This window comes from Condylura cristata, unplaced genomic scaffold (genome assembly GCF_000260355.1).
Source record: "Condylura cristata isolate star-nosed mole 26May11 unplaced genomic scaffold, ConCri1.0 scaffold00024, whole genome shotgun sequence".
Taxonomy (NCBI): Eukaryota; Metazoa; Chordata; class Mammalia; order Eulipotyphla; family Talpidae; genus Condylura; species Condylura cristata.
In genome coordinates, this window is record NW_004567125.1 from 19,843,213 (window position 1) to 19,868,805 (window position 25,593).

At 35.3% G+C, this 25,593-nt stretch overlaps 1 protein-coding gene across 1 annotated transcript in view; it reads right to left on the reverse strand.

Annotated features, from left to right (window-relative positions):
* Positions 1–2,016: 2,016 nt before the first annotated feature.
* Positions 2,017–25,593, reverse strand: part of RFWD2 (ring finger and WD repeat domain 2, E3 ubiquitin protein ligase) — a 143,349-nt gene continuing 119,772 nt past the window's right edge. The window contains exons 18-19 of the mRNA XM_012729176.1: positions 6,035–6,079; positions 2,017–4,017 (exon numbers count right to left, since the gene is read on the reverse strand). Of these exons, the coding sequence (XP_012584630.1) occupies positions 4,000–4,017; positions 6,035–6,079 (63 nt within the window). The 3' untranslated portion in view covers positions 2,017–3,999. The remainder of the gene's footprint in view (positions 4,018–6,034; positions 6,080–25,593) is intronic.

Sequence of the window (25,593 nt, forward strand, 5' to 3'; positions counted from 1 at the left end):
GGAAGTCACTATGTATAGCCAATACTTAACAGTGGGGAATTAAGGCCCATTTCCTTGAGGGTGTTGATATATAATTTGGAATTCTGCATGTGAAATTTATCCCTGTTCATCATTTATTTACCTACTCAATTATTTATACCAGTATGGACTTAAGAAAATTTATTTCAGACTTTGGATTATTGTCTATAATCCACCTAATTGTTCTGTTGCCCGAACTGTTCTAATTCCTCTAACAAGGAGTTACTTAGTGCGGTTTCTGTTTCTCCTCTTGGTCTTGAATGTTTCTTTGCTTAATTCTTACTTGCTTTTCAGGATTCAGTTAAGTTGCTACTTTCTCCATGAAAAAAAATTCCTGGTATCTGCCCCTCCTCCCAATCTTTAGTCTTATATCACTCTAGAGAATATATATATATATATTCTTATGTATATCTACAATTTATCTATGATAAATTAAAAATTTAGCATCCATTATGATACTTATGCACTGTATCACTAGCTTCTTAAAGGTAGGGATATTTATTTTATATTCTTAGGAGGTAATACATAGCACTGTTTGCACAACGGAGGAATTCAACAAATATTTCTTGAATAATCACTATTGTTTTCTCTTTAGTCCAAGAATCCAGGAGAGCCAATATATTAACTATAGGTTACCAAGGAGTTGGTAACTAACTGATCCAGGAACTTCAGATTGGTGCTACTAATGTAGTATGGTCAGTTACAGCATAATAAAACAGTCTAATAATTGCTATTTTCTAATTAATGTCTTATTTCCACATAAATAGACGTTTCCTAACTCTTAATCCCAGATACATTTCCATAATTACATTGGGGACAATGACCAATTACAAAGCTAGTTAGTGCCTAGGTTTAGAGATGTGCAACAAAACAGCACACGGCACTGAGGTTCCATGGCAAGTAAAATTCAGCTGGTTGAGCATTCCATAATCAATAAAAAAAGTTATTATGCTGAGTTGTTATAATTTATTATAATGAAGTAATCTCAAATGTCAACCAGGAATCTTCCCAAATACCAGATAGTGGTAAACTCCATTCTAAACCACATCAGGCTTTTTAAGTTGGATCATGCTGCCATATAGTCCCAGTTATCATTAATTCTTGACTGATCACCTTCCAAAATGCACTCTTGCCCCCATTTACCCACCCACCATAAATGAGATCATGTCATTCCCTTTCACTTGTTTTCATAACATTTAAATTCTCAACCATTTCCTAGCGCTTCACCCGACTGGATCCATCAAACTCACCCTACACTCTTCCTTACCTATTAATGGCCCAGCCACACATTCACCTTTCTGAAATTATGGCCTAATTCCATAAATTTTTTGATGTCTATTTCAATTTTCTCTTAAGAGGCTTAAAAGAATTCTTTAATCTTACTGCTTCTTCTGCATGAGTTGTGTGCCTGAGAACAAAGGCAACCTTTATCTAAGAAACCCTTACAAATCCACAGAAATAAACAATAGATTGAAACTAAAAACCCACATTTTTCTTGAGTTATAAATTTCCATGGTGTTAAAATATAAATTATCTTTTAAAGTATTGTTACTTTTCCAAGGAATAGTAATACTAGCTTGATGTTGACATTCTGCAAAGACCAATTCAAGTTTAAAAAGTGGTTTCTCGGGCCCTCCCTGGTGTGCAGTGGGTTAAAGCACAGCACTAAGAAGCTAAAGCCACTTCCTCATGAGTTCGATCCCTACCTGCCCTGGAGGTAACCACATGGCGTGGCAGACCTCTCCTGGCCCATCCGCTGTTCCCCTCAGCAGTGTACTTCGTTGATCTGCCTGTTCTGCTCCCCGCTCTGTCTCTGGTGAATTCTTTCAGTGCCCCTGCACCTCTGGCCTGTACCCCAGTTCTGTATGCATAAATAAAATCTTTTAACAAAAAAAAAAAGGTGGTTTCTCACTATTTTGAAGAAAAAAGTGAAAAAGAAGACATTTAATAAAACACTGCCTTCTTGAAATAATAATTTATTACAAAATTGAGCCTCTTTGATAAGCAAAGGTGCCTTATTACACCCTTTCAAGTATATGGAAATTAACATGATCTGTAATACCGACAACCTGAAATAAAACAAAGTCTGACCAAATTAAAAACTGTACTAATTTTTTTCTATTTAAGATGCAGTCAATGAGGCATTACTCTGCTTCCTATTCTAATGATTCTCTTGTATGTATCTGCTGGAATGAAGTTCTTTAAATGAAGAATCTATATTTCAATATTCTGCCTACATCTTTGCAAGAGACTTATTCATTTTGGAAATGAAGGCCACCTAACATTGCTCTGGTTGACAACAGGCATAACTTTTGAATGACAGCAACTTTTCCTCCTCTCAGAATTAAGTCCAAAGCTTATAGGTTCTTAACTCCCAGAGGTTAGGAAATTATAATTGTTTTAAAGCTATGAAAACTGAAAAATCTGAGTTTGAGGCAAATTCATTCAGTGGTAAAAACTGACCTGTACTGACACAAAACTAATTTTAGCCTTATTAATCCCATATATTTTGAACATTCATACATTTTTGCTGCAGAGATATTAATGCATTTGGTTATAGAGTACTGCTCCAGACTCTTCTGTAGCGTTACTTAACATAAGTACTCTTTTACTTTTCTAAATACAAAAGTTCTAAGTAAGCAAACTGCATTTGGCACAAGGGTTTCAGGTAATGAAATGTGGGCTTGTAGCAGGTCTCAATAATTTTGCGTGAGACACAAAGTATTTTAATTACCCTTATCATTCATATTCTTATTTGCACCATGCTCTTCCAAGTGTCTAATTTTATAAAATATGAAGTATGATTCTGTTCATACATAAAAAGTGTTCAATAAAGTAACTTCTTATTACTTTTGCTTGCTTGACCTGCTACTTTAACTCCTAACTTATCTTTTACAAATTCAAAATAACTAAACAACTTGCAAAACTAACTAAATAGTCTAAGAGATTATATACATACGGCTCGGAAATTTAGGTAATAGTGTATCCTAAGTCAGGACAGCAAACTGTGATCTATAGGTCAAGTCTAACTGTCCACTTCATAGCTATTCCCATTTATTCATATACTATCTGTAGTGCTTCTCTGTTACAATAGCAGAGTTTGAGTAGTTGAGGCAAGGACAGAATGATACAAAACCTAACATATTAATGACCTGGTCCTTTACAGAAAAAGGCTGTTGACCCCTGCTGCTACAAAATCACTGTTCATCCAGAATGATAGCAATAATTTCATAAAATTAATTCGTTTGTCCACATTTAGGGCTGAGGGTAGGTAGGGTAGGTGTATATGGCATTTCAAAAGCAAAGAGAAAGCTATAACAGACCAATATTCCCTTTCTGTTTGAATGTGATCTCCATAGTCCATAATTTCTGATTCTTGGCCATTCAGAGGCACTGAGGAGTCTGATACTGATAATCTAGTCAGAAAATGAAGAAAGGAATTCACATGGTAAAGCTATTAATTTTAACACCTATAAACATTACATGCACTGGAAGGAAACCATATATTCTCTATTTTTTGTTGGTATGTGTAACTCCAAAGGTGTTGGGAATCTGAATCTTATAAATTACTCATCAGTAGACTATATTGTTCTACAGTTCATTTGGGCTGTTTCTTGGTAAGATTATCTTTTGCCACATTCGACAAAAACTATCCCAGCTCAACTGTGGCTCAATAAACTTTTATTATTTTTTATTATTTATTTTTATTCAAAAGAATGTTTCCCTATCACAAAAATTAGGTAACCACACCACCAACAGCAGCAAAGTCCATAGAGTTACATTGATGGTGGAGAGTTCGCTAGGTATTTCAAAGTCCCAAAGGTCATAAAGGAGGAAAAAAGAAAAGAAAAAATGCTCAAAACAAATCCAAAACCCATGATGATTTTGGGGAGAGACATCATGACAGTTCCTGTCTTCTCTCATTGTCAGCTGCAGATGTATTTCAGCAGGATCAAGTATAATTTGACTTGAATAAACCCTTCATACCAACTCCAGCACCTAATTAGGGAGAAAAAAAATCACAGATCTTTACTATATTTGTAAATGGAAAACTAAATCAAGAAAACTTTTTCCAACTATTTTTAGACAAAGAATTTTAAAAGGATTAGACATTAATACTTGTTTTCAACTCATCAATTGTCATGAACTCTACAGATCAATCATCTCTACAATTAAGGAGTCTTCAAGGTAACTATATAAAATATATGGATAAATGAACTAGCTGAAACATAGTGTGGATGTTAAGATTTTGGAAATATATGTCGGAACATCATTCCATATTCTTAAAAGAATTGTTAAGTGTTGCTACTTAGGGCTTAACCTAGTTATTCCAGTGATAAAGTTTCTACTGATCAAGGCATATAGGCTCAGGCCTTTTCCTACTGCTTTCTGGTAATCATCAGGTATCAGAATATTTTGCTAGTTATTAAAGCAATTATCTTGTTATAAGAAACTTGTGATTTTGCTAAAACTAAAAAGAAGAAGCAATGATCAGCTGTAAAAAGAGAAAAAGAAATAGTTAAGAAAGGACATAGAATGAGAGGACTATTATGAGACACTGTCGAAAAAATTAACATTAAGTGGAGACTGCAATTCCAGGAGGCAAAGATTTAAAGGCACGGCTTCTCCCCTTCTACGACTTAATTTAAACTGGTTTCAATAATGTTTTTGCCTTTAGAATTGGCAAGAGAGCTACTTAACATAAGAAGTCAATGTTGTTGAACAAAATCTTAGATTTGTCACTAAGATTCTCTAAGTATTAAGTGTCTTTGAACAACAAACTTGTTGAATAATGTCCAACTTTTTCAATGTATGCCTTGTCGTGAGAGTAGGATAAAGAGACACTAAAGAAAACCACTTAAAACAGAAACTCCAAGACCTATCATTTTGCTTCAGGCATCCTGAGTATACCAGTGATCAGTTCAAATGTCTGGCTTTTATTAAGTTGTTCATGGCACTCAAGTGAGCTTTTTTAAAAGAAAAAATAGCTACAAAAAAAGGGAGTATACACATAATTAGTGAGTTTCTTCATTTAATCTCTGTCGGCAATTAATGTATCAAGCTTGGATTTGCTCCCTTGGTTGCTGAGTCATTTGCTACTGAGGATAGGTGACATGAAGCCAGGGCAAAATTATTGTGAAGTGGCCGTGGAAACAGATTTCATAATAAAAGAATCAACTTCCTGATATTTCCATTATGAGCAGAGAATATGTGGGGGAAAAATGGGTACCCACAAAATAATGGTGTTTGGTTTCAAAAGTTCACTGCTTAGCTTAGGATTTATCTATCTAATATATGATGCTCAAATGCTAAATATCCAGCAATGTGGCATAGATAATTAGGTAATTTTGACTTTCTTGAGATGCTAAGACAATGAATTTGCGACCAATTATTCATATACCAAGGGAAATTTTAAGTTTTCAGATTATGTGAATGGCTTGAATATGATATGGTCAATTTTCACAGACCAGGCTGCTAACCACTACATCATGGAACCTACTTTTCTTGATAGCCAATTTTCAAGAGAATGGTGAAATACTTTTTCTTCCCTTGGCAACTGAGAAAAACCTAATTGATTAGGGGAGAGAAGGAAGAGAAATATGAGCAAGAAAAAATAAAATATTTTAAAATCTGATGTCTAACTTGGCATCTCCTGCTGTATGTTGGACCTTGTGAACCAAATGCTCTGTGGGGTGGTTTTCCTGGATAACAGAAGCTAAATAGTGCTTGGCTCACGGTGCATGCTAATAGTTTTCATCTATTTTTCATTCTGACTGACCTATCTATCCATTCAACATTCACATAACTTGTAATAAGTACTATCATCTTCTCCACAGTTGCAAGCTCCCTATTCTATTCCCCTTCAATCAAAGTCATTTCTAAGCATATTGAGATCCATGATTCTGAATGACCTCCAAGGTTTACTATAACTCTGTAATTCCATTTTATACTTACGGTCTATAACAGCCTGAAAATGGATCTGAGTTTAAATGGAGATATGTATAAAATAGCTTACCTTAATTGTACCCTGACTGTTAGCAGCAATCAGCACATTGGACTCCTAGAAAAGAACAAGAACTTTTATTATAGAGAAGGATCTCCTGGTGGGTAGTCCAAAGGGATAGTTTGTCTTTCTTCATTTCACCCTAAGTCACCAACAGACTCTAAAGTAGAGAGCCATCTTTAATGTGCTTAACTATGAGTTTTTAACATAAAATTCATAGTTTGAGGATTAAGTTGTTTTTTTTTTTTAATAACGCAATAGTTTATTTTTACATCATTTTGTGTCTTTTCCATCTCAGTTATAATCCCTGTGGGCTTCCCATCACCAAATCACCTCAGGTGTGCCATCACCTGAGGATTAAGTTTTAATGAAAAGTAAGTTGAAAGCAAAGTAGGAAACTTTCAAATGTAAAGAAAAATTGCCGAAAAAATTGCCACTAGAAGGAAAGCCAAGAGAAACAGACTGAAATAAAACACATAGGAATAACTTAAGAAAAACAAAGTCCATAAGCCACTCCATAGAAACACTCCCTTCTTTCATTTTCTCCCATAAAACACCAGTAATTGATGTAAACACTGTCTATATCGTTGGCATAAATCTCTATAGATAGCTGTTTGGTATTAGGAAAAATAAAATAAAAGTGAATATTCATCAGGGAGAAGAAAGACCATCTTTCTTTTTAATTGTTCTATCCCTCAGCACATGCATTTTTAATAACCTTGGTGATTACTTGAAATAGAATGTATGTGGTAATGTGTTTTTATAATCTAAGCCTTACGAAAATATCATTTCTCTGGGAAGTAGGAAGAGTGGGAAAAAGAATGGACAAGACTGAATTTACCAGAAAGAACCTCTCAGTAGGAAGGCAAGGCTTCTTGTTGGAAACAGAGCATAACAGACATTAGAATTTCCAAGTATATATAGAAGTCTTTTTGCTTTTCACAGTAGACAGTCAAAAAGAAGGTAAATAGACTCAACACTGCCACAGAAGTGACATGGCTAAAGGAATGAACAAGTCCAAACAATAGCTATGAGACAATGAGAGAGATGAAGTCTCAGTGAAGAACAGGGTCTGCCTGAATATCCTACAGGATTCATGACAAAGTGAATAAAAAAAAAAAAAGTAGGGCCCTCCCTTGTGGCGCAGCGGGTTAAAGCACTGCACTAAGAAGCTAAAGCCACTTCCGCATGAGTTCAATCCCTGCCTGCCCCGGAGGAGATCCACATGGTGTGGCAGACCTCTCCTGACCCACCGGCTGCTCCCCTCAGGAGTGTACTTTGTTCATCTGCCTGTTCTGCTCCCCGCTCTCTCTCTGGTGAATCCTCTCACCTTCCGCATCTCTGGCCTGTACCCCAGTTCTGTATGAATAAATAAATAAATCTTTAAAAAAAAAAAAAGTAGATCTGTATGCTCAGCTAATCTGAGTTAAATTTTAGTTTCTTTGATACAAAGTAATCGCTCTACAAATTTACTTCCTATTTTTCAATTCTCCCTTTGATTACTTAAAAGATACTTCTGAAAAATGCTTATCTTGTGCCACTCTTAAAATTTATTTAAGAGAAATTAAATTTCTTTCACTATCCCAAATCATTTTTATAGGATTAGAATATCCCTTAGATATAGTCAGTGGTCACAGTTGTATCAAAAAATAAAAACGTGGGTTTTCTTCTGGGTATGGGCATAGGAATTGCTGATAATGGGTTTCAGGACACACAATGCCAGAATATGGCACCTTTGGCACATTTAATATTTTAAGCTGAAGAAAAGTTTGAGAAAGTAGCAGAAGCACGAGGATCACTTACCTCTTATCCTCACACTTTTTCCATTAAATAAGTCATAAGACCCTCACGTGAGAAGTACCCTGAGTAAAGGAGCATCTTTAAGTCCAAAGACAGAGATGTCAGGAAGAATCTAAACAAGTCTGAACTGGAGTGAGTGGGTTGAAAAATGAATGAATACAATATTATTAGAAGTGGTATGAATTTTATTTAGAAGTTTAGTATGTTTTGTGACCATTAACATGCTTGTCACAAAGGTGAAGAGTTAAAAAGATTCTAATTTTTGTTTAGATTTGAGGACTTTATTTCACATTTTAAAACTTATTTTGAAAATCAGTGCAGATACAGTAGAGTACATATGCCATAAACAGCTCCACTGTGTGGTAAAATACATTTAGAAATAAATACCAGTGAAACTCCCACAAGACACCGTAAATGATGTAAACACTGTCTGTATCTTTGGCATAAATCTCTATGTCTATGGTAAAAAGAATGGACAAGACTGAATTTACCAATAAGAACCCCTTTAAGTAGGAAGGCGATGCCTCTTGTTGGAAAGAGTGTAATAATTGGAGTTTTGAAGTATATGCAGAAGTCTTTTTGCTTCTATATATGAATGAGATTTCATCTCTCTCATTGTCTCATAGCTATTGTTTGGACTTGTTCATTCCTTTAGCCATGTCACTTCTGTGGCAGTGTTGAGTCTGTTTACCTTCTTTTTGGCTGTCTACTGTGAAAAGCAAAAAGACTTCTATATATACTTGGAAACTCCAGTGTCTATTATACTCTGTTTCCAACAAGAGGCCTTGCCTTCCTACTGAGTGGTTCTTTCTGGTAAATTCAGTCTTGTCCACTCTTTTTCCCACTCTTCCTACTTCCCAGAGAAATGACATTTTCCTAAAGAGGCATGAACTTGTTCTCAGAAGGGTTGTAGACAAATGTTGCTGCAGTTGCTTTTGGTAAAATTGGTTTCATTACATTGTTTTGCTTAAAGCTATAGTTTCTAAACCTATTGATGTTAAGTAAGGCTGACTATATCTCATTTACAAAATAAGTTAACACATGAAATAATTGCCCAGTTGAAATCTCTTTTGAAATGTACATAGGTGACATGATGGGTAACTCTTAGAAACCCTCAAAACTATTCAAATTAAGAGTGAAAGAAAACGATCACATCCCAGTATACCTACTTCACAAAGCCCATGATCTTATAAAAAAAATTATTTTGTTTTAGCACAGAGGTATGTAAATAATAAGACAACTACTGTAGGCTTCAAATGACTACCTGTTTGAATTCTGAATGACTGGTAATTCTTAGCTGTAGTTGTAGTCTGCCAGAGTCCTAATGTAAATAAGTTCTGGCTCCAAGGGGTGTTTTTATTTACTAGATAAAATAAAAATGCCAGTCAGTAATTCTCATTATTTTTCCCTTTATCTTGCAAACTGGAAATTTTGTTACAAAACTTCCCATAAGGTTAAGCTAATAATGTACTGATTTTTTTCTTTGTAATATGAAAGACTATAAAAAACAATGGAAAATTTACCACTTTTTTCATTAAAACAGAAGATATACACCAACTTGGTTATACTACACTCCTTTATACTAAAACAAAACTAGCATCCATTTGAACAATTTTCCATTTGCTAACTTATTTAGAAAAGTAACATTATCGTACATTAAATTCCTTAGCAAGTTGAGAAATAATTATTTGCTTAGTTTGCAAATGGAGGATTTATTTCTATAGATAGAAAAAATTGATTTTAAAAATGAATTATTTTTACTATAACTATAAATCTGTAAAAATCAATCATTTCATTTTTAGCTAGGAGAGTAAATGGAATGTTTATTCTCCTACTCTATACTAGAAAACTGAACAAATACATAATACTGGAGAATAGGCTCTGTACAATTGGGATCCTCCTATGACAACAAAAACAGGTGAGTCTTATAATTGCCCTGGCTTTCTGCTTACAAGCAATTTTTAGAACACACAGCAAGAAAGATGAATCCAAATGTAACACAGAAGAGTCCAATAAATAAGCCACAGCAGAATCACTAAATTGAGGTGCCAGAGATACAAGTTCTGTGTATCTAGAGGGTAGCTGGAATTCTCGGGGAATGTACCACAAAGGATAAACCTACATAAAAGTGAGAGTTCCAGGAATCTACACAAGGGCCAATAATTTTATAATAGAATAATAAAAACTGTATGCTAAAGTAAACCAGTGAAAAATGAACAAGGAAAATACAAATACTGAGAATATATACCATCAAATGCCAGAGTCCACACTGTGCTAGATGTTCAGATTTTGACCAGACAGAATGAAAAAACCTCACTGGAACACCCAGGGCATTCAGAAAGTGCTCCTAGAATGACCATGCCTTAAGGTAAGACTAAGCTAGCCTTAAAGTAAATGCTTCTCTAGACCAGGGACCAGTTAACAGAGCTTGTGGATTAAAACAATCCCTTGCCTATAGCCTGTAAATCAGTCCTGCTGGAACATGGTCACTATCATTTGTTTAGTCATTGTCTGTGGATGCCCTTGTATCACAGTTTTAACAAACTACACATTTAACAAACTACAACATAAGACTATAAGACTTACAAAAGCTAAGATGTGTTTAAGAAAGTTTCTAACTACTACTTTAGACTCATCCTAATAAAGTCTAAAAAATAAAGAATCAAGTTTATCTCTAAAAGTTAACTTCCTATCAAAACAAACTTCAAAATTCTTAAAAGAACTCAACAATATCTAGGTATCAAACAATGAAGCACTGGCAGTGTGTAATACTCAAGAGGCAAAAAGCATAACTAATAACCAGGAGTGAAAGTAGTGGGGAATCAATAAACACAAGCAGATCCAGAAATGGAAGTAGTAAATTTGAGGCAGGTATAATTATATTCAAGTATTTAAAGAAAACAATAAACCTAATGAGAAAAAAAAGGGAAGATAATTATAAAAACTACATGAAATTCCTCCATCTGAAAATTATCATATCTAAAATGACAAACTCATTGCATGTGCAATGAGTTAAGAAAGTAAAGAATAAAGTACAGATAAGAAAGTAGAGAATAAAGTTCCATGAATTTGACAGCACAGAAGAGAAGACTCCATCCTGAAAAATGTAAAAAAGCTGAGAAGAAAAAAGATTAACATGATAGTGACCAACAGGACAATATACACTTAAATAAATGTGTAACTAGAATACCAAAGGAGAATTATAGGCATATGGTCAAAATTTTTTCTAAATTGGAAGATCATAAGCCAACAACCTAAGAAGCTTAATATCCAAGTAGAATAAAGCAAAATGCAACATATCAAGGCACCTTTATAAATGGATAAAAATAAGAAAGGTAAATCTTGAAAACTGCCGGGGGTAAAAAGACCCATTACATACAGAAAATAATTTATATTCAGTAGCAATGCAAACCCAGACAATATTTTTAAAACGATAAAAGAAAATTGCCAACCTTGAAATAATATTCAAAATTGAAGATGTTTTCAAACTAAAGCTCAGATAGCTCTGTGCTGCAGTAAACGGAAGTTCTTATACCACATGAAAACTCAGATTTCAACAAAAGAAAGAAAAGTAATGGAAATATGCGGGTAAATACAAAATTTACTTGCTTTGTCTTTTAATTTTCTTTTTTAAGGATTTATTTGTATTTATTTATGCATACAAAAACAGGAATGTAGGCCAGAGTTGGGGGAGAGAATCAACAGAGATAAAGTAGGGAACAGACCAGAGGATCCACCAAAACACACTGCTGAGGGGAGCAGCAGGCAAGACAGGAGCGGTCTGCTACATCATGTAGGTAAGGTCCTGGAAGTGGCTGGGGATTGCTTGATGGCACTGAGACTTTTAGCCCCTGCACCTCTATGGAGGCTCCTGTCTTGATTTTTTTAACAGATAATTGTATATTCAAACTAAAAAAAAAAAAAAAAAATCGGCCCTCCCTGGTGGCACAGCGGGTTAAAGCACAGCACTGAGAAACTAAAGCCGCTTCCTCATGAGTTCGATTCCCGCCTGCCCCGGAGGTGACCACATGGCATGGAAGACATCTCCTGGCCAGCCCCCTGCTTCCCTCAGCAGTGTACTTCATCGATCTGCCTGTTCTGCTCCCCACTCTGTCCCTGGTGAATCCTCTCACCCTCTACATCTCTGGCCTGTACCCCAGTTCTGTATGAATAAATAAAATTAAATCTTAAAAAAAAAAAATTTAGCTTCTGGGTCTGTATATCTAAACAAAGCTTCAAGTACACAAAGTAAAAACTGATAGAACTGAGTTAAGCCCATATTTTGTTTGGAGATCTTAATACTCTTTCATACATTATCCAAAGAAAACTCAATAAAGATACAAAGGATTTGAATATCAAAAAACAAATTAAGCTATTTAGTAATTTACAGACCTCACTTAAGTGGCAAATATATACTCTCCAATTGTATGAGAACAACTCACCAAGACACATTTAAAAAAAATCTCAACTAATGTTAAAGACTGAAATTGCAAAGATATGTTCTCAGATCAAAAAGAACTAAACTATGTAACACTAACACAATGATATCTAGTTTAATTCTCAAATGTTTGGGAATTAAAAGCACTCTTTAAACCAGGGCTCAAATAAGAACTTATAGGAAAATTAGAAGCTGTACTGAAATTTTAAAATGTTAAATTTATATAATAAAACAACAGTGCTTAGATAGAAGATCATATCCCTAAATGCTTAAATTAGAAAAGCAGAAAAGTTTAACATTAATGATACAGCTTAAGAAACTAGAGGGAAACAAATTATATACAATGTAAGTATAAAATGGTAGTAAGAAAGAGCAGAAACCAATTAAAATAAAATAAACAAGATTTAAAACCAAATTCTATTTCTTTTATATTTTTATTTTTTTTTTTACAAAAGTTTATTTTTCCTTTATGTTTTTAAAGATTTATTTATTCATGCACACAAGAGTTACGGTATAGGCCAGCGCTGGTGGGGGGTGACAAGATTCATGAGACAGAGTGGGGAGCAGAACAGGTAGGTCCACCAAAATAACACTGCTGAAGCGAACAGTGGGTGGGTCAGGAGAGGTGTGCTGTGCCAAGTGGGTCACCTCCCTGGCCGGAAATCAAACTCACGCTGTGGTGTCTGCAGAGAGCTCCACAGTGCTGCACTCTAACCTGATGCCACAAAGGAGAGCCCCAAAATCTATTTCTATGAAAAATAAAATTAAAAACCTGACAAATCTCTACAAAAGGAGAAAATGTTAACAAAATCTAGAATGAATGAGGTGACATCACTAGACAACCCGCATTTATTAAAAAAGACAGAGTACAAACACAATTAAACAAGTCTATGAATAATGCAAGTCCCTAAATATCACTGATGAAAATAGAGAAGGAATATTTCTGAAACCAGTTCATGAGTTAAACAAAACCAGAGAAAGACACTAATTTTTAATTTATAGAGAAATTCCTTTTATAAATAAATATAAAAATCCTTAACAAAATATCATTAAAGAGAATTCACAAATATGTAAAAGAGTAAGTAGTGTCCAAATCAAATTTGTCTATATATTCCATTAAAAAATTAAAAAGCGGGGCCCTCCCTGGTGGCGCAGCGGGTTAAAGCATAGCACTAAGAAGCTTAAGCCACTTCAGCATGAGTTCGATTCCCGCCTGCCCTGGAGGAGATCCACATGGCGAGGGGACCCGCCCACTGCTCCCCTCAGTAGTGTACTTCGTCGATCTGCCTGTACTGCTCCCCGCTCTGTACCTGGTGAATCCTCTCCCCCTCCACATCTCTGGCCTGTTTTTTTTTTAAAAAAAATTAAAAAGCGAATGAAATTTACTATTTTAATACACTAGAGGAGAAAAAAATATGCAATCACAATTTACCCAGAAATGCATTTAACAGAATTCAATATTTATTCATAATAAAAACTTTCAGCAAACTAACAGAAAAGAATTTCCTCAAGTTGATAAAGAATAATTATGAAAAATTTACATCATACTTAACGGTAAACTGTTGATGGCTTTGTCTTTCTCAGACTAGGAGAGCAAGAAGAGATACTGCTCACAACTTTTTTTTTTTTAAGATTTATTTATTTATGCATACAGAACTGGGGTACAGGCCAGAGGTGAAGGGGTGGTGAGAAGATTCACCAGAGACAGAAGTGAGGAGCAGAACAGGCTGACTAAGTGAAGTGCTGAGGGGAGCAGCGGGCAGGTCAGGAGAGGTCTGCTGCGCCATGTGGTCACCTCTGGGGTAGGGATAGAGCTGATGCTGAAGTGGCTTTAACTTCTTAGTGCTGTGCTTTAACCCGCTGCGCCACCAGGGAGGGCCCACTCACAACTTTTATTTAACACTGCCTCAGAGGTCCTACTGGGTTACAGTATTTAGGGAAAGGAAAGATAAAGCATACTGACCGGTAATGAAGATTTAAATCATCTTTTTTGTCAATAACATGATTGCTAATGGAGAAATCTTAAACAAGGGGATGGCATCACCAGCATGGCATTGAAGGGTTTAGGATTTAATTCTGATAGGGAGAAATAACAATGAGTTCTAGGAGGGACTCAGACATGTTGGACAAATTTGGTAATCCAGCAGAAGCAGGGAAAAGGAGGAGAGAGAATCATCCATCATCTATCTGGAATCCTTCTCCCCTTCCCAACCCACAAAGCTGGCCCATTTGGCCCAGGAAAAGAAAAGGAGAAAAAGATTGGAGGCCATCGGAGAATCCTGAGACTTCTGAAAACTCTGGAAGGTGACAGGTGGGCAGGTAGGGGCAGGCACAGTGCTGGGTGGGTAGGAGCGCCTTTGTTGTGCTCCCCTACCCCCTTTTTTTTGAGACCTGGCTGAGGAGGAAATGCAGAACAGCAGTTCTGAAAGTTTATTAGGAGGTGTCTTCGGCACCACCTAGTGATCAGAACAAAATCATCAACTACTTACATCCGAAACAGGGAGGCTGGAGCTGAAGTTATTCCAAGGGAATAAGGTTTAACTGGTCATAACCACCAGAGGAAGCAGCATCAGTTGGAGCATCTTAGGGCTAGTTCCTACATTGGGAGCCTCTAGATACCCCAAGCCCTCAGGTGGAAGGTCTCAGGAGCCCCCACACTTGCTTAACAACCGAGGGAATCAGAAAAAGTGCCAATTCTCCCACACTCACATCTGTAGTGGAGAATAGCACAGACTGCTGGACACAAAGACAGCTCTCCTGACTGAGGAGAATAGAGGCATCCACATGACCTAATTTCAAACTATACTATACAAAGCCATAATAATGAAAACAGTATGGTACTGGAACAAAAACAGACACACAGACCAATAATCTCATAGTTTATTCCTATACACTCACATATTTACAGACAGCTATTATCTGACAAAGGAACAGAGAATATGCAATATAACATGGACAATTTATTCAATAAATGGTGCTGAGAAAATTGGACTGCTACTTGTGCTACTTGCAAAAGAATGAAGCTAGACTACTACCTCACATCATACACAAAAACAAACTCAAGGACCTCCCTGATACTGCAGTGGGTTGGCTCTGCACTGTGAAGCTAAACCAAGCTGTGGCTGCTTTAGTGCGAGTTCAATCCCACCTTGGTGGTGATTCACACGGCACAGCAGACCTCTCCTGTCTCGCCCTCTGCTTCCCTTAGGAGTGTACTTTTGTCAATCTTCTTGCTTCCCACTGTTTCTGGTGAATCCTCTCGCCGCCCCTGCACTTCTGGCCTCTCCTCCATTTCTGTATGCATAAATAAATAAAATCTTTCTAAAAAATCCAAAATGGATAAAAAACTTGAATGTAAGACCTGAAACCATAAAATACATACAAGAAAATATAGGCAAAACACTACCTGTCATTTCAGTAACATCTTTAAAGACACATCACCCAAAGAAAGTTAAGGAAAAGATAAACAGCTTACATCAAAATAAAAAACTTTGTGCTTCTGTACAGCAAAACAGACACTAACCAAAACAAAGAGACACCCTACTGATAGGGAGAAAATTTTTGAATACAATACAACTGATAAGAGACTTACCACAAAAATCTACAAAGAGCTTATGTGACTCAACAAAGTATATAATCCAGTCAAAATATGGGCAGAAAAGCTAAAAAGACACTTCTCCAAAGAAAAAATGCAAATGGCCAACAAATATATGAAAAAACATTCAACATCCCTCATAACAGGGAAATGCAAATCAAAGCCACAATGAGATACTATCTTACACCAGTGAGAATGGCACATTAAAAAAGCAGGCAACATGTTCTGCTCCCCACTCTGTCTCTGGTGAAGCTTCTCGCCGTCCCTGAGCCTCTGGACTGTACCCCAATTCTGTATGCAAAAATAAATAAATCTAAAAAAAAAAAAAGCAGGCAACAACAAATGTTAGAGAGAATGTGGAGAAAAAGAAACTCTCCTACACTGTTGTGAACTGGTCCAACCCAGTGGAAAAGATGTGTACAGGTTCCTTCAACTACTAAGAATGGAGCTAACAAATGACCCAGCAATTCCACTATTTACCCAAAGGACACAAAAACATTAATTCAAAAAGATACCTGCACACCTATGTTTATCGCAGAAATATTCACAATAGGTAATTTATGGAAATGACCCAATGTCCAAAATTAGATGACTCGATCAGGTGATGTGATATATATTCACAATGGAATACTAAACCACAATCAAAAAAGAAAACTGATGCCATTTGCAGCAACATGGATGGAACATGAAGGAATCATGTTTAGTAAAATAAGCCAAAAGGAAGAAAAATGTTGGAATGGTTTACTTATAAGAGATAAACAGGGGGACCAAATAAGGTATCAGAAAAAGATAACAACAATAACAGATATAATAAAACAAAACTAGCAGGCAACCATAAATAAGAAACACTCTGCAAAGGTAGGGGGAAGAAAAGGGATCAAAATGGGAGAGAAGAGGCCCTCCCTGGTGGCGCAGCGGGTTAAAGCACAGCACTGAGAATCTGAAGCCACTTCCTCATGAGTTCGATTCCCGCCTACCGCCTGCCCCGGAGGAGACCACATGGAGAGCCAGACCTCTCCTGGCCCGCCCACTGCTTCCCTTAGCAGTGTACTTCGTAGATCTGCCTATTCTGCTCCCCACTCTGTCTCTGGTGAAGCCTCTCACCGCCCCTGAGCCTCTGGCCTGTACCCCAGTTCTGTATGCACAAATAAATAAATAAATCTTAAAAAAAAAAAAATGGGAGAGAAGAGCACAAAGGAATATGGTGATGGTTCCTGGGTGAACAGGTGGAGGGAATTCTACAGCGACTACACAATGATGTAAAAGACTAAGTTAAAGAAAATTATTTTAAGAAAAAGGAAATTTTAATAAGCCTTAGAACTTGCTGCCAGAACTAACAAACTGACCTACCTACCAAGATTGTCAGACATAAGGTAATCATATAACTGGAATGAAATTTTTTAAAATACTATTTATAATGCCTCAAAAATATGATCCCCTTAATGGAAAAAAAAAATCCTCTTAGATACAAATCTAGAATAAAGGTAAAGCTACATTGAAAATGATAAATCAGTGTCTCACTGGTGGCTTAAGTTATATCTCAGCACTATGAAGCTATCTACAGCTACTGCAGCATGAGTTAGATACCTGGCCAGGGAGGTAGCCCACATGGCACAGTAGACCTCTCTTGACCTGCCCACTGACCCTTCAGCAATGTATTTCAGTCAATCTGCCTGTTCTCTTCCCCAGTCTGTCTCTGGTGAATTCTTTCACCCCCCTGACACCTCTGGCTTGTACCCCAGTTCTTGTATGCATAAGTAAATTCAAAAAAAAAAAAGAAGAAGAAATCTGATCTGATGTTGCTAGCTTTCAAATACCAACTGACAATCTATACTATAATTATTAATTCCTTAATACCATCTCTATGGAAATCTCTTATCTTTTTTTTCTCATTGCTGAACAGAGTGCAAATTTGGAAATGATTGCAGTAATAAATGTAGACCTGCTTAAGTACATTTTGGTAATGTGTATCACACCTCAATATATAGGAAACACCAATGCAGTTCCCTTTCCTATCTCTCCCAGTCCCAACTTATACCCGAATGCATGTTATAAAATATTGAGATTTCAAGTTGACTAGTAATAAATTTATTCATTCTATTGGACTTCCTGGCTATAAGATCCTTAATCAAGCAATTAAACAAGTAATATATGTCTATACTCAATAATAATGCCTATATAAAAAAAATCTATGTTATTAAAAAAAGTTAAGATGGATGCAGAATTAACTTCACTTGGCTGTTAATTAATAACCTTAGTCAACAAATATTAAACGAAATGGCAAGAAAAGCAGTATGTGAAGTCCTAGTTCTAAGGGTTGTATGGAGGGGAACGATCTGACTTAGCCAACTGTCCTAAGTCAGACAGAGACCTCCATGTTTATGTAGGATCACTGCAATTTGTAGACAAAAGGCATTTTTCATTTGTCCACATGGTTAGTTTCTGCAGGTTCCATTTATGGTGTGAATCCTTTTATTACTTTTTATTATCCAGTCCTTTTTTTTTTTGGTCTGTATCAACTTCTCATTTAAATACACTTTAATGTATTCATTAAAGTAGAATTCAGGTAACAAAAAGAACTGAATTTAAAAGGTACATTTAGCATACAAAGTGAGTTATTTTTATTCAGCGAGAAAAGCTTGGAAAGAACATGTACAAAGTAAAGAACATGAAGATACAAAAAAAAAAATCATTTTTTCCTAAGCTACCTTCATTCCCAATGCTTTAAAAAGTCTTTATTTACCAGGCCCTCCTGGTGGTGTAATGAGTTAGGACGCAGCACAGCAAGCTAGCCACACCCACTTCAGTCAATTCTGATCCCCAGCCCAGGAGGTGATCCACATGGCATGGCAGACCTCTCCTGTCTCACCCACTGCTCCCCTAAGCAGTATACTTCATTGATCTGCCTGTTCTGGTGAAGCCTCTCCCAGACCCTGAACATCTGGTCTGTGTAATAAATAAATATTTAAAAAAAAAAAAGGCTTTACCTTCTTATCAAGAAGGTCCTAACTAACTTTTCTTTACCACAAGCACTCAAGTAATTTTATTTCCAGATACTTAACACTTCCCTCACATGTCAATACTTCTTAGAACCCAGAAGCTCTCCTGAAAAAAAGCTTGAGAATAATGTGCTGGCAATGGCATATCTGACAGGAAAAATATGATGGTAATTTTGGAGGGCCTTGCTATCTAATGGTACAATATCAATAATATAAAACAAACATAAGTACAAGAAAGAGTATATGAGCACAGAGATAGCAAAACAGCCAAAAACACAAGATTAAACTCATAGATAAAATAAGTAATTTGAAGATCTACTAGCAGCTTGATTTTGTTGGAATGGAAAATGTGCCTATATAAATAGTAGGTAATCATTTGGGAGGGGTAGATAGAGACCTGAAGGTTAGTGTGTGTGTGTGCAAACGCGCATGTGTGCGAGCACTTAGGTTTTACTCTATGGCTTTTATTATCAAGACACTGCTGAATGACTTTAAGTAGCACAGATAAATGAGCATGAGCCTTGGACTTTTAAGAAGTAATGGCAGAGCACAACAAAAAGTGTAAATGAGTGAAAAGTAGTAGAGTAGCAGGGATAGAAAGAGATGATTCACTCAAGATATATAAAAGGAAAACAAGATCAGATTTGTGTGTGCTAAGATACCTACGAAACCTGGTATTAGATTTTTAAGACTCCAATCTTTATTGAACAAAACTTTGTACATAAGGGAATTTGATTTTAAATTTAAAGAACACCAAAGATTAGCACCATGTTTGCTAAAATTTAAAAATTATTACAACATTCTCCACACATTACAGTAAAATCATTGTAATACACCATGTTGTGTGAATTCCTAAAGCAATTCTGTTGGTTCAAAAGTAGAATGCCAAACCAGCATAAACGTGCAGCTTTCATAATTGTCAGCTGCATGCAAAAAGTCTGGAAAATTTCTATAGAAACATTCCTTATTTGAACTTAATTAAAATAGACTTAATGGTTAAAATCAAGTCACACTGTGACTTCTAGATAGGCTAAATATTTCTCCTACACTTATTCTTATCCTGGCTAAATTTGTATTGAGATTTTCATTTAGAAAACAAATTTCAAATAGATGATTTCAAGGCCAATACCAATTCAAAGACTGAATACCCCTTGAGATTGAGATTACTTAACCCCATCACCCCAATGTTTAACTGCAGAGATATCAGAATTCATTACTACCCTGTTGCATCCTGTTAACCTTAGCTATTTTTATGCCAAGTGAACAGATAGTGTGATATATCCCCTCCCTGAGCTGTGGTCACTTCTGACACAGATTTGCCAGTGACTCACTTTTCTAAGTGCCAGTGTTTCATATTCATAATTTCAATTATTTACTAGTGGCACTGAAGTTATTTAAACCCATTATTAACTACAGAAATGGGGACATAGATTTAGTACAAATAAGGTATTTCCCTAGATGTCATAGCTAGTGACAGAACCAAGGTTGATGCTTAGAAATCAGGTAGAAAAGACTGAATTACATAAAAATATAAACACATATATTACCCCTTTATTTCAACATATGTCCTTCTGAACAAACAGGGTTGATTAAGAGAAACTGAAGTTGAAAAATTTATCTTTTCTAGGAAATCAAAACAGTAACAGCATAAGTTAAAAATTATTTGGACCTGGGCCTCCCTGGTGGTGCATCGGGTTAAAGCGCAACCTAAGAAGCTAAAGCCACTTCCGCATGAGTTCGATCCCTGCCTGCCCTGGAGGTGATCCACATGGCACAGCAGATCTCTCCTGACCGGCCTGCTGCTCCCCTCAGCAGTGTACTTCATCAGTCAGCCTGTTCTGTTCCCCACTCCGTCTCTGGTGAAGCCTCTCACTGCTCCTGTACCTCTGGCCTGTACCTCATGTCCCAGTTCTATATAAATAAATAAATCTTTTTTTTTTTTATTTTATTTGTACATACAGAACTGGGGTACAGGCCAGAGGCTCAGGGGTGGTGAGAGGCTTCACCAGAAGCAGAGGGGGAGCAGAACAGGCAGATCGATGAAGTACACTGCTGAGGGGAGCAGCGGGCGGGTCAGGAGAGGTCTGCCACGCCATGTGGTCGCCTCCGGGGCAGGCGGGGATCGAACTCATGCAGAAGTGGCTTTAGCTTCTCAGTGCAGTGCTTTAACCCGCTGCGCCACCAGGGAGGGCCCTAAATAAATAAATCTTTTTAAAAATTATCTGGACCCTTTTGATACAGTTTTTCTCTACTTATGTCATTTTGTAATACAAATATGTTGCAAAATAAAATGGGAAAACAACAGGTTGCCAAACAACAAACTTAGAATTTGAGAAAAAGAATTATAAGCAAAGTAATGTTTAGTAATAATGAATAATAATTGATAATGTATATAAATACCAGTATGATGTAAGATGAGAAAAATGCTTAAATAAAATATAATAATGATGCAAAATATTACTATACTGCAAAACTAAAAAAAATATATATGAAGACTAGGAGGACAAACCTCAAAACATTAGCTGCAGTTCTGATCAAGTGGTAGAATTACAGGTTCATTTTCCTTATTCTCTGTTTTATATAAGTCTTTATTACTTGAGAAAAATATAATACACTTAAGTTCAGATGATGAGGATAACAAAAAGGTCATAAGGTCTCCTGAGTTAAGATATAATTATATTTTGAGTATCCAAGTGCTAAAGACAAGTATCAGTTTGGCTAGGCATTATTTTAAAAATGACAAGCTTATAGTTAATCTGATTTTATTTTACTCTTCTGATATATAACTTTTATATTTTAGAAAGCATATGCATAAACTATAATGATTTATTCACACTTATTCAAAATCAATAATCTAATTCTTAGTATCTCAAACTGATGTAAATCCCTAGACCTAAAAAAACACAGGATAAACGAAAGTGTGAAAGTAACACTTTTAAATAGGTCTCATCTGATAAAAAAAAAATGTTTACTATTATCACAGAAAACAAAACATATCTGCATATTTTTAATTACATCAAATGGGTGTTTAATGATATTTAAAAACAGCTAACAAAACACTTAAAAAGTGATCTTTTCTCCCTATTCCTAGAATAACAATTTGGAAAATAAAAGGGAAGAGAAATATAAATAAAAACATATACTTAATGCATATACAGTAATCACAGATTGATCAAATTTAAGTAGTTTTCTTCATTTTACTTATATAGTACAGAGTAACTAAAAGCCTGTTTAGAAAAAAAAAAGACTTGTAAGTATTCTAATAGAGATGTAAAGCCTACGGGGTATGTCTATAGGGCTTTCCCTACTAATAGTAACAATGACTTTCCATAAGGGTTCCAAAATTTGTTCTGCCATCAGTAATTCATCCATTCTACTAGTAAAAACAAAGCTATCAAATTCTTTAAAACTTAGCTAAGTGTAAAAGCTCTGAAGTCCTTAAGCTTTCTACAAAACAAAAATTTGAGGAAATGAAGATTCCGTATAAATAGGAATTTCTGTTGAATTTTGAAGCTACAAGGTTAACTTATTTAACTGGGAAAGGATAACCCCTTCCTTTATTTTATTCTCTTCAGAATGTAAGATAAAATAGTTTATAAACCCATATAAATCTCTACATCAATTATCCATTTTTGACAGCTGACATTCTAGAGTAATCTATATCTTTATAGTCTTCCAATTTAGTGCAGAAATCAAGAATTAGCAAGTGAATTATAGGTCTGGTTAGTTATTAAAATGGATTAAGAAAAGGCATGTAAGCATGACTTGTGAAATTTAAATTATTCTTGGCTGCTAAAAATACAGATTATATTCATTCAGTTACATATTTTAAATCAGACAAGGTTATTTAAACATTTCATTTCTTATTTACTAGGTGATAATATTACCTTAGGATTCATAAAAACCTTTTTTGAGAAAGATAATTCTAAAATAAACCAATGTTTAGGTGGGGTGAGAAAATAAAAACAAAAAATGTTAAAAGCAAAATAAGCTATTACTCTTTCTCTCTTCCATTTTCTGGGAAATGTCTTGTAAAAGACATGTATGGTAACTCACAAAACTACAGCTCAAGATACTTAAATTTTTAAAACAGTAAATTAACAGAAAGGAACTGAATCTTGATGTCAGATTTACTTTGTATACGATATATCTTTAAAGCTTCCTACTTTCATCAAATATACTGAAAGCCAACTTCCTATTTAATTCTCAGTAATGCATAGACACTGTCACTTAAACTGAAAGATTTAGATTCTCTGTCTTTATTTTCATTTTTGATGGGCACAATACAGAATCTGCATTTTCACCTAACTTAATCTTCTTATATTCATGAAAAATATTAATAGATACAAAATTAAATGGCGTCTTTCCAACAATTACAAGTTTTTTTCTTTATTCCTAATTTCAAAATTAATAATTTTCTACTCTACCACCTGGGAATAGTCAATGTCAACTTCTGATAGCTTTACTTGAAAAAATGCTACATAAAAATGGGCTTTTGTAAAAGATGGAGGAGGAGATATAGGAGAGTATAACGAGGCAAAATGGTTAAATGTGAGACTGGAGGTAATAATACAAAAATTTGTTTCTTTTCCCCAGAAAGGATGCAAGTTTAAATTTGTCGGATATACTTTTCTTAAACAGCTATCCATTTTGTAAAAGGGAAAAAAAGGTATTTTTGCTTGGTTAATTCTATTTAATTAATTACTAAGTATATTTTATTCAATTAGAAATTAGAATATAATTCAGTATTTATTCAATTAAAAAGGTACTGCCAGATCCATTTAAGCAACTTTCATTTAAAGGGAAAACAAAAATTGAGTAGCTTCAAGACTTGTGTCAATTCTATTTTTCAAAATTGGCATTGGTGGAAGATTATCAGTTGTAGGCATGGTGTAATAATATCTCATAAAAAGTGAATCTATACCTCTGAATCATATAAAGTGTTCTTAATCAATATTACCTCCAAAAAAAGGTGTTATATCTGAAAGACAAAATTTATTTTTTTTGGCCCTCCCTGGTGGCGCAGCGGGTTAAAGCACAGCACTGAGAATCTGAAGCCACTTCCGCATGAGTTCGATTCCCGCCTGCCTCCTGCCCCGGAGGTGACCACATGGCGTGGCAGACCCCTCCTGACCCGCCCGCTGCTCCCCTCAGCAGTGTACTTCGTAGATCTGCCTGTTCTGCTCCCCACTCTGTCTCTGGTGAAGCCTCTCACTGCCCCTGAGCCTCTGGCCTGTACCCCAGTTCTGTATGCACAGGTGAATAAATCTTTTAAAAAAAAAAAATTATTCTTTAAAATCTTCGGTGACAAAGAATTTTAATAATCATTTTCAATATAGGTCAAATTCCATTCACAGTAATAAAAATTAACAAGTATGGGGTATTTCAACTTCCAGACACACTGTCATATTTTGATTTCATTATATTCTTCACCATAAAATAATCTAATGCAGCAGAAGTTTTCACCAAAGTTGTCCATATAGTAATGGGTATTAAAATTAAGGAATTGTTACAAGTAATTTTTATTTAGAGAAGGCAAAAAATACAAGTTTCCTTTAGTTTTCTACAACTTTCTTTCTTCCTTTTTCTACTTCTCCAACTCATTCTGATCTGGACACTAAGGAAAGACTGGGGCACTGAGGAGATGGGAGCCACAGTCTTCTGGAAGTGTCTCCTTGCTCATAATCTTCTCTTTCTCCATGCCCAAGACAGGTAAGAGTTCATTCAGATTGGCCCTCTCCCAGTCAGGAAATATTTTAAAATTTTATAAACCATCCAGCTAGAGGAAAGAAGAAAGGATGGGAAAAACAAAAGGAATGAAGAAAGGAGAGAACAAAAAGCTGCTCCTATGTTGTCTTGTCAGATTTCACAGAATGAAGGATGAGAAATCATTAATAAGAATGGATGTTCATACCGAAGGTAGTTAAAAAGGACATCTTTCAGTTGCTTTGTTTATTATACATGATTTTAGATAGAAGAAATACCTTCTTGACAGTAATCATAATACAATCATCGTTCTAAAAAACTGGTCATGATATTCCATTGTTTTGGGGATCTTTTCAAAATCATAATCTCTACCCTCACATCCTCTTCTCCCAGATTATGGATTTATGAGTCTAAGAACAGTATTTTATTTTAATCCCAAGGTGATTCTCAGGTTTGAAAATCATTGGTATAAATAAGTTTTATTACAACTTGTGTTTTATACAGTTTTCTGTACTTTTTTGGAATCAGACTGGCTTTCCCTATGTTTTAACTTTTTTGTTTAATACATCATAATGCTTTATATAGTGTTTACTAACACTATAGTGTTTGTTTAATACAACATAATGCTTTATATAGTGTTTATGTCTTAGATAAAAACATAAATTGGGAAATGTGTAAGTTTTTTTGAGTGAAAATTTAATTCTGAAAGTGTTAATGCAATGGAAGATGGAAAAGAGGAACAGGCTATATATGTAACAAAAATATTAAATCAATAATAAATATTAAGTCCCCTATAGCTGAATACATTTTAAAACTTGTTTTGAAAATAGGAAAAAGCCTGGATTTATATTCCAAGAGGCAAAATGGAAATTTAAATAAAAAATCCACATCACTGTTCATTTCTAATTTTTTTTTAAAGATTTATTTATTAAAGGAACTCTCCTGCATTGCTGGTAGGAATGCAAACTAGTACAACCACTATGGAAAACTGTTTGGAGGTTCCTCAAACTGCTAAACATGGAGCTTCCCTATG